This window comes from Hippocampus zosterae, chromosome 15 (assembly GCF_025434085.1).
Source record: "Hippocampus zosterae strain Florida chromosome 15, ASM2543408v3, whole genome shotgun sequence".
Lineage (NCBI taxonomy): Eukaryota > Metazoa > Chordata > Actinopteri > Syngnathiformes > Syngnathidae > Hippocampus > Hippocampus zosterae.
This window is the reverse complement of record NC_067465.1, coordinates 5,055,166-5,065,255: the sequence shown is the minus strand read 5'-3', so window position 1 is coordinate 5,065,255 and position 10,090 is coordinate 5,055,166. Positions and strand designations below refer to the sequence as shown.

The 10,090-nt window shown below is 44.9% G+C and overlaps 1 protein-coding gene across 5 annotated transcripts; it reads right to left on the bottom strand.

Annotated features, from left to right (window-relative positions):
• Nucleotides 1-95: 95 nt before the first annotated feature.
• Nucleotides 96-9,702, bottom strand: LOC127615818 (ETS-related transcription factor Elf-1-like). 5 transcript variants are annotated; one of them, XM_052087136.1, is made up of 9 exons: nt 9,611-9,702; nt 9,494-9,545; nt 7,180-7,538; nt 6,215-6,335; nt 4,468-4,572; nt 2,702-2,857; nt 2,516-2,587; nt 1,953-2,148; nt 96-1,870 (listed from the first exon to the last, which is right to left on the bottom strand). In XM_052087136.1, exons 3-9 carry the CDS (start codon nt 7,237-7,239, stop codon nt 1,291-1,293), a joined length of 1,290 nt encoding a protein of 429 aa, XP_051943096.1. In that variant the 5' UTR covers nt 7,240-7,538; nt 9,494-9,545; nt 9,611-9,702; the 3' UTR covers nt 96-1,290. The 5 variants fall into 5 exon arrangements, with proteins under 5 accessions (XP_051943096.1, XP_051943097.1, XP_051943094.1 ...); XM_052087137.1 differs by having other exon boundaries at nt 7,180-7,268; nt 7,355-7,538; nt 9,494-9,691; XM_052087134.1 differs by having other exon boundaries at nt 9,494-9,691.
• Between the last annotated feature and the right edge of the window lie 388 nt (nt 9,703-10,090).

Below are 10,090 nucleotides of genomic sequence, written 5' to 3'. Positions count from 1 at the left end.
TCCAAAACCACACTCTCGATGCCAGAGCTTAAAGTGTATTTGCACTTCTCATCAACTCATGTGCGTGAATCCACAAGAATGCATTTCACACTAAAAACTGAACAGAGTATATTTATTTGATATATGTGGAGCAGTATCTTGAACCACATCTTGACTGTATCAAAGCAAACAAACCAAAGCTACGAAGAATGCCACACTTGCCTCTGCAAAACTCTTCCAAATCCATATCTGTAAAATCATAGCATTGAGACGCCTCGAGAATATACAGATAGGATTACAAATTACTTCATAGAGTAGAAAACAGTTTGCATAGGGTTCCAAGAGCAATATGGTCAGAGTTATGACTTTTAATGGATGTTATCGTCACAGACATTAGTCTACAATGTTTTTTTTTTTGTTGTTGTGGAGTGACTTGAAACTTGTGGGCTGGCGTAGGAAAATTAAAAAAATTGAATAAATCTGCATATCAAAAACTCTTACTCATTTCATGATGAAAGGCCAGCAATTGTATTTTTTTTGCATAGAGGCAAAACAAAACCTGAGAGAAAAAAAATGTCAACAAGGCACAAGTCAAGCATGTTCAGACATACAGTAAATACACATTAAGTACATATATCAAGACTTTTGAGTTCCATATAAGCATATCTAAAGGCTGAGCAAACGACACGTGCATTGCAGGATAGCTCAATTAGTTGCAGTGTAACTACAGGCGACACAGTAGCTAAATAAAAAACAGGGATCACGAGCGATTGTCAAAAACAAAAAGGAGTCTGCTGTAGATACTGTACCTCAAATATTAACAGCAGAAGTGCTAAATAACTATTCTGACAGTGATCCCTTATTTGTATCAATGCATAACAAAAACAATTCAATAATATCGAAGGAAAAAAAAAGTGGAATGTTTCCCATGCTACCCTCCAGAGTAAAGAGGCACAGGATGTACTGAGATCGTCAGGCACTTAAAGAAGGAACATACAGCAGGGGTAAACATTAGTGCAAAGCCATTGTCACGGCAGAGGAATGCTTCAGCATGTGAGGAGTTACAGCGAGAAGAATGGCGTTGTGCTCCTCAGAAGTGCAAGTGGAGGGCGCGTGCAGAAACGCTGCAGCTTCCAGTGCATGTCTTTGGTTTCTTCTGGATTTACCAGATACAAGTGACCGAGAGAGGACGATGAAGGATTTGGTCTTTTCTTTCCGAGTTCTTTTGCAATCCAAACGCTCGCCCACTGGCATTGCAGCTCAGCAGCTAAGCGGGACGTCTGCGCATGCGTTTGTGGATGGCTTATTAATTTACGGATCGGAGCCAATAAGCGGCACCAGTATTGGGTTCTCCACCTGAGAACCTTTGGCTCCCGACTGTGACTTTCGATCGCGCGTTTCCAGTGCACCCCGAGTGTCATCAGAAGCCTGTCGCTCACATAGACTCCCCAGCAGCTGAGCCGTTTTGAAAACCGAGGCGTGACCCGCCGGCTGAAGGGACTGGACCTTCTGCAGGTTCTGGAGGGTGCGCAACATCTCTGCCGACACAATGGGCAAATGCTGCTCCTGGATGAGACTGGAGCTGGCAGGTCGAAGGACAGTGTCACGAGTGGGCCGGCTCCGCTGGGCAGCGCAACCTGACGTCTTCTTTGGTGGGATGGCATATTCTTCCTCCACCGAATGGTCGCTTGAAGTTACCGTGCCGTCATCTGAATCCTCGCTCACTCCTTCCTCATTAGCGCTGTTGTCATCGTGTTCTTCTTCTTCTTCTTCTTCTTCTTTGACGCCTTCGCCATCGGTGATATAGATCATGTCTTTGGGGAGTGAGGTGAATTGATAGACAAGGCGCTGGCCTTCAACTTTATTCAGGATACCTCTTTGGTAGTAATACCTACAGCACATGAGCACAACAGGGTCACAATCAGCATGGCACGCTACACGTTTGAGTTGAATCCCGGTCTTGCTTTTGGTACCTCAGTGCTCTGCCCATGGTCTCATAATTCATATCTGGCTTGTTCTTGTGTTTGCCCCAAAGTCTCGCCACTGCCTTTGAGTTGACCAGTTTGAAGATTCCGGCGTTGGGATTGGTCCATTTAATGTAGCGCGGGCAAACTTGTCTGTCCTGTAGCAACTCCATGAGGAACTGCCACAAGTAGAGCGTGTTCCCACCTGGGAAGCCAAAACAAACCCAATGGGAATGAGACGAACATACAATATGATAAGGGGGAAATCAGATCATTCCAGCAGAATACGTGTATGTGTACTTAAAATGAGAAAATGTACACAGTCTTAGAACCTTAAAGGTTGACGACAATTCAATTTGTTCAATTTATTTTCCAATGAGAAACAACTGAGTCAATTCATTCAAACCCCCCCCCCCAAAAAAAAAATCCATTATTATTTTTTTCCCAGTCCCCTTTTTGAAAGTTCATCAGCGTTATTTGAATCATTTGGGCAGTTTGTATGAAAAAAAGACAATCAATAACATCCAAACTTTTTGATCTTTGGTCGTTGAAATATTCAGGTTGTAATTTACCTTTATTGTATTTGTCTCCCTTCACTTTTATGTCAGGGGTAGGAGACTCTGCCCTTCGATGCCGTTTTCTACCTGTAAGGTGAAGGAGAAATACTGTCAATGTCATTTCCATGATATTTTACATAATCACACAGACATCAGTCATTTAAATGTGCGGGCGATCGATGACCAGCAAAAGTGACTGACTTCTTTGTTTGGACTGCAGCTGGGTGGCCGGCTCATTTGCGTGCAACGTGTGCCATTCTGGCTCTTCGACGGCTCCCAAAATCCCCTCGGCAGACACCGTCACTTGAGTCACGGGGGCGCTGATGACATCGGCCAATGATGGCAGGAAGGTCTGGGCTGAAGGAGGTCATAAAAGGAATTGTTAAAGAGTCATAATTCCAACGCCTTCCTACATTGAGAGGCACAGCAGGTGGAGAAGCCCAACTTCCGCTTCCAAAAAGTCAACATTCACTTCCTTTTTTTGGATTTCGTTTTCAGGTATCATTTGGACAGATGTGAGGCCGTCAATAATTTACTCCTTTGGTTTTACAGTTTTTGTTGTATTGGGCTATTGGTTCAATATCAGCCTTGTTTTAAAATATTGGGTACTCATAGAGGCTGCCAATATCAGCCACCGATACTGAAAAAAAAAAAAAAAAGACTGACGTCAAATAAATGCTCGGCAGTAGTTGGCGCAACATTGAGGCATTTTGCCACATCAGCGAATCATCATCTGCATCAGAAAGATTTTGTTCACGATTTTGTTGTCATTGCTTTAAATGAAATGGTGTATGTCAAAAGTACGAGAAGGTGGGGAAAAAAAGGGGTATAGAACATTGTTCTTTGAAAGCATTTCTTTCCATTGCCCATGGCTGACCAATTGGCAGTGGATCAAATTTGCAGCCTGACATGCAAATTTTCTGTCCATTACTGAACAATTGACACTTTCCTTGGTGAGTTGCTCAAAACAGGATCTGCGGTTCTCAAAGCACGCAGAGGATGGTCAGCGAAACCGTACAGTGAGGCAACCGTCAAACCGGTGAAAAGAAAAATCTACCTGGGGGGCTTCACCAGAACTCAGCATCAACACAGGCTAAGGTTGTGGGAGAGAAAAACTTCTTGCCAGGCGGCAAATATGTAACACTGCTCCGGTGTCAAATGGTCAACCAGGAGCAAGGGAGTGAGATATGCTCACACTTAGTACCAAGCTAAAATTATCAAACGCTGCTGGCATTATTTCAGGGTTTGAACCCCCCCCCCAAAAAAAAAAAAATCACAAAAGGACGTGTATCATGACTTTTGCGGGTTGCGGATTGATCAAAGGGTATTGATCAGAATGAGTGAACACAGGCTTTGATACAGCTACAGAAAACGTACACCTAACAGTACATAACATCACGTGCACGTGCACCGTATGCATAATCAGCGGATCATTTGAGAGCCACTCTCACTCAAAATGCCTAAGTACATGTGATTAAATCTTGATTATGATCTGAATAACCTTTGAAGGCTCCGCGAAATGACACTCATGCTTCGTTGAATTTATGAATCTGGGAGGAGTGGGGTCGTCAGGGAGTTTACCCATAAATCCAACCTACTTTCAATTGTGTTGATATCTGCGATACTATTAAAAAAAAAAAGCAATTCGCCATTCCTTGAAATTAATAGGTTTTACACAAACGGTAGGTGTTGGAAAATAATTGTTTGCTCGCTGAATAGAAAAGATGATTGACACCGAGGATGAGAGTGTATCCCATCTGAGGCGCTGTTCAGGCCATTTGTTCTCCAAAGTGCATCACGTCCCGGCTCTATGTTCAGCAATAAAATGGTCAAACATAATTATCTAATTTACATTTCCACCATCAAAATGAAGGCCTTGATAAAAGGATGATAGTGTTGAATTAATGTATGTAAAATGTGATGTTTGGACCTCTAATGGGAGCTTCGCATTGACAGCGCACACTTACAGTAGTGTTCCAGTGACAGAGTATCTGGACAGTCCAAGTCCAGAAGCGAGTCTGCAGCGACGAGCGTTTCCATGGTCTCTTCGTCTCCACTTTCACATGGGTCCACTTTAGACCACAGAGGAAAGAATGGCACATAACAACAGGAAGATGGTAGAAGAGGATGGCATTCGAATTACATTGGCTCAGGCAGACTGTGTGGGTGGGTTCACTAATGAAGTAAACATGTTCTCAATTTTGCACCCCTCCCTCCCCAAATACATAGGTTCATACTTCTCTGAGCACAAAACGTGACATTTTCCTGCAGTTTATTTAGAAAGGTTAGGACACAAACAAAAATATTTCACAGCTTTGGCTATCAGGGCTGTGTGTTGGCACCGTTACAAGAGAATACATGATCAGAATCTAGTTCAGGAACAGCTGATTGATCTCCCATCACGGTCTGTCATTGAAAGTATGACTTTCGGGTGGCGTGCAAAGAATCTCAAATGCAGATTTCTCATCATGTGGATCGCACGCCTTCTATTGCCTTGAGTTCTCTCAATGTGCCGACAGGCAATATATTGTGAGTAACGGTTAATCAAAGAGCCAGACTGCTTTATGAGCCGTTTTATATGGCGCTGCCATCAAAGTGATGGAGTACCTTGTTTAGGTGTTTTTTTTAATTATCAGGGACAACCAAGAGACATTGACGTCCAGTTACTGTAACCAGTGACAATTTATCATCTCACCCTCCTCCAAGGACCACCAATCAATCTCACAAATACTGAACATTAGAGTCAACAGGTGTACTAACTGCCCAAAACACCGGGCAGCCCAATCTCATTGGATGCGTGTGTATCATCTTAATCGGCATTGATTGCAACTTTCAGAAACAACCATATGGGATAATATTGCAGTGAGGGGGAGCTGAGCTGCGTTTATCATATTCCGTTTATCCCATAGACTGGCAAAACGTAGTTGTCGAGAATATCAGTCGTGCACTTTCACAGCACTGCAAATTACAAGAATAAACGCTTTATAAACACATGTTAGCAAGGTGATAGGGGCAATAAACGTAACTGACTCGATATGTCATACACCGGGGTGCGTGTTAAAAGTCAAGTGAACTCGACGCATGTCTTTGTGACGAGGGACGGAAAAACATCTGCTGGCTAACAACGCTGTCAAACGTGGACGTTTGTCCCGCCGCGTTCAAAAATCCACAGACAACTTGACGAATGAGATAAAAGTGTGTGAAGTAAGCAAAGCATTATCGTGGTTGTTGAAATAACCTCCCAGGAAAAAAAAGTCTTGACTGTAGTTCGGCTAGCAACGTCAACTTAGCCTAGCCAAGCCAAAGCACCACTACAGCTGCAGCGGGCAACTTGAAGATCAAAGTAAAGCGAGCCGAAAACGCGACATGACTTACTTTCAACGACCAACACTGATGATGAGTGAGCTACAGCATGCTTTAGCTGGATTAGTCCGAGTTTACATTCTAACGCGATGTATGTGCTGCATTTCGCAGACTCTTAGTAGAAATGTTTTCTTCAACTTCCTGAATATTTTACAAAGGGTGGTCCCCGAGCGAGGAACACAGTGCGCGTGCGCACATGCGGCATCTTCTTTTTTTCAACCTGCCAAACGTAAAAGGCCAATCGATGGCAAATTCTGAAGGCCGCGGATCGTAGATTATGAGTCAAATATTTGCTACGCAATTAAGACTTAAGTCGGGTGATTGCGTGTGCCCCGTAGGCTATGCACTCACCTTTCGGCAACTGTTGGTCGTATTCGTGTGTCTCCTCACACAAAAATCCTGAATATGCCAACAGGTGGGTATGTGGAATCTGCTCCACGAGCACACCTGGGAAATCCGAATGAACCCCCAACTGCTCAAATGACAAAAAATGATAACTGTAACATGACATTATCAACGGCATCGCACACAAATGGCACACTCCCGAGTCCTCTCGTATTTTTTTTGGTAAAATGATAATTGAATCCGGGTGGCCCGTTGGAGCAGTGGTTAGTGTGTCGACCTCACAGTGCAGCGGTACTGGGTTCAATTCCAGCTCCGGCCTTCCTATGTGCCCATCTTCAAAACTCACTTGTATTCTTTGGCATTCGACTCAGCGTGACTTAGATTGGTTCTTGATGTTACTGTTTGGTGCTTTCTACCGCCTTTTATTACCGATTTGTCTTACTGTTTATTGTGCATGTTAAATTGCTCCATGTACAGCACTTTGTATGCAGCGATGGCTGTTTGAAAGTGCTCGAGAAATACTGTCGACTTGACTTGACTATGTGGAGTCTGCATGCTCTCCCCGAGCCTGTGTGGCTTTTCTCCGGGAATTCCAGTTTCATCATTCCAAAAACGTGCATGGGACACCCTTAAACCGGTTAACATCCGTGCTCACATTCATACCTCTGGAGAATTTTGGAGTGTTCAATCAGCCTGCCATGCATGTTTTTGGAATGTGGGGAGAAACCCGGAGAAAACCCACACTGGCACGGGAAGAACATAAACATTTGAATACATTTGCACACCTCTCACACTCATAATGAGAACTGAACATTATTGTATAAGACACGTTTTTGATGGTTATTGCACTGAATATAGCTAGCTCATGCAGACCTTCTAAGACGGAACATTCCTTTTTTTAATTTTTATTTTAGCCGAAGACCACCAGCAAGCATGAAATGCACTTCCAAGTGACACCGCGCTTTACTTACCCCTGACAGGCTGACATGGTCACTGGCGAAGTCAAAAATGAGCTCTGATTGCTGTAACATGGCTGGAAATGCCAAACACGGGTGCAGACCTAACTAGATGGCGTAAACATCACCGGAATCTTCTGAAAACTGGAACGTTTTCTTGTCTCTAGGCAGAAGCTCTTTGCGGGCTGACCTTTAGATCATCTGAGGAGCGGGCATCTCGGGATATGATGATGCTAGCATCTCGACGGCGAATGCGAGTGTACGAGATGAGCATCAAGACAAATTTGTCACAGGAAGTAACGTTTGCTTCTCGCGCTTTGACTTTCAATGGGGAAGTGGCTGCGGTGAAAAACGTCCAATGGTTGGACTGGAACCTGTCGGGGGGGGGGGGGGGGGGGGGGAACCAAACAAACTGAAATTAGTAACATACATAAGATTAGAAACACAATTTAAACATCAATTCCATACTTGATAAAAAAAACTCTGTGGTCTGAAAGACACGTTAAAGACCGTGCGGTCTGCTTCTGGTTATGGCGCGTCTCACTCGCGTCTTCTAAAAATGAGGCCAAACCGCCAACAGGAAGGAAGCGTTTGTACTGCAATGTGTGCGTGTGCAAAAGTGGGGAAGCAGCTGCCGTTGAACACGAAACAATCTGTCTTTGCGCAACTTTCAGGGTCTCGCGGCCATCGCGTTCGCATTCCTGAAGACATGTTGGGGACATTTGGAATCAAAGCGGTTGTTTTTGTTCCTTTGCTTTTTTTTAATCATTGAATTATTCCTCCCTTCCGCTTTGATGCCACGCGGAGTCCTCTCACTCCCCCCCTCCCCCGCTGTTGTACAGATGCGTCTTATTTCCCCGCTGAAAAGAGAATTCATCAACACGGCGGCGCACCTGCACCTTACCTTTCGCTCTTTTCTGTGGAAGATCACAGCCGTAATCGGGTTTTGCCTACGACGCGGCGGCTTTTCAACCCGAGGAAAATAGCTGGAAGGAATTAATTCGAGTCATATTTTAATCCCGTTAATCCTCCAACCTTAGCGGCTTCGCCAGTGATTGATGTTTTCGCACCCGAGCCTCCAAAGGGAGAACGCGAACGGGCGACTTAGCGCTTGCGATGGAGCCGGCATATGTTTGGGTCAGTTATCACACAGGAAACACAGCTCAGTTAGGAGGCAGCACTTCCTGAGTTCTGGTGCCAAACCGCTGCCATCATCTTACCCCCAGAAATTGGCCCTCTCATTTTCAACTTCCTCTCATGTTTGCATTTGTTTGCCTTCAATGCTGTCAAGGGAAAAGCAACTTTTTGTTTCTTCTCAGTTCCATAACTTCAAACAAAATGACATTTGGTCATACTTTGAGGAACCTTTCTTGCCTCACACACACACACACACACACTCGCCATCTTTTCTGTGGTTACTGCAGGTTGGCCGGAAAGTAAGCGAATAAACAGTTTATTTGACTCCTCCTAACCTGAATTTCAGGCTCCGGTTTGGCAACGTGGCAAGCTGCCACGCTTATCTTGGTGACAATGGACGCTTTGCTAAACATCATCAGTGCGGCATGGATTTAAAAAAAAAAATTCTGAAAAACAAAACAGGAATATGCTTTTTTTTCCCCCACTCTCCTTTCTTTACTTTCCAAATCGCTAATCCTCCCATTGTTCTTCCTTTGAGCGGCAGCTGGTTTCAATCGCCATTGTACAAGCTGTATATTCATCATTAGCTGGCCCGTGCAGCCTGTTCATTGCTACTCTTGTCACAAACTGTCGGTTTGTGTCTCTGCGGCCTTTGCACAGGGCTCGGAGTCTGTGAAGTGGCTGCCAGCCCCCCCAAGGACACCGATAAGGCCCTCCGAAGCGTTTCATTCCTCATTTTTCCTGTGCGAGGGTAGGAGAGCGAGATCGAAGAACTGCGGGTTTGTTGGACAGTAGTAGAGAAGGTTACGTGTGTTCGATGTGTGTGAACTAGGTCACGGTGATAACAGGACAACGAGTGAGGGGGGGCGGGGGGGTGCTGATAAGCTCGTCCGGTTGCTCACTGTAACAGGGCTTTGTTAAATGAACATTGAAATATGCCGCAAGGGGAGTGGTGGCGGCGGTCACGGGCACAATAACCGCTTTACGACGTTTCCTGATGTTCCTACAGCGAGCATTTATGTGCGCCGGTTCATCTTTTGATAAGTATCAGGTTTGAAATGTCGACGCTTTTGACTTTTCTCGTCTTGGCACCGCGTGACATCCAAAATACGGTGACGCTCCAAGACTCTTTGGTCTTTTGCAAATCCAGCACAGTCACGTTCTGACTTTTATTACCGCATATGGAGGTTACCTTGTGTTGTCAGTTGGTATCCATGCAGCAGGACCGCAGCCGGCCGGAGGATCTAAAAGAGAAAAAAGGAAGTCGTTGTCATCTGGCAAACATCAAAGTGTCATCTGCTTCAATTACCAGAGATCAATTTTCTATTGTGAAATGTCCCAAAGAAAAGTCACTCTGATTAGAGATCAGTGGAGTCCGTGTTGCTCTTTCGGTCCTCGTCAGATGTTGCTCCCTCGCTTTTTTTTTTTCCCTCCCTCTTGAACGGCCTCCCCAGTGAGTTTTGATTGGTTACCCGTGTTGTGAATCCAAGTCACCCTTAGTAACGATTGTCTGTGCGGAGCAAATGTAAACACGGGGGGTATTTGCAATGTAAAGCGGAGAGCCGACTCGCAGGCAGACATCCGTTCACGAAGGGCAACCGCGGCTTCGGCTGCAATTTATGATTTCCTCTTTTTTGTTGAACATTTGTGTTTCAGTTGCAGTCTGACAAATGCTGACATTTGAGGCCTCCGAAGCGTCCGTCATATTTCATTCGGACTCAACAAGCTAACGCTTGCCTCTCCGCAGTCCCCGACACTCCCTAGTGGCAAAGCGTGGCACCGACACACT

Bases quoted from the DNA above. Each gene is read 5' to 3' on its own strand.
- LOC127615818 (XM_052087136.1), bottom strand. From the start codon at position 7,239: ATGTTACAGCAATCAGAGCTCATTTTTGACTTCGCCAGTGACCATGTC. The intron at 4,573-6,214 runs GTGAGTGCATAG...TGTGGTCTAAAG, and splicing joins CGACCAACAGTTGCCGAAAG to TGGACCCATGTGAAAGTGGA. The intron at 2,858-4,467 runs GTAAGTGTGCGC...GACCTCCTTCAG, and splicing joins TCTGTCACTGGAACACTACT to CCCAGACCTTCCTGCCATCA.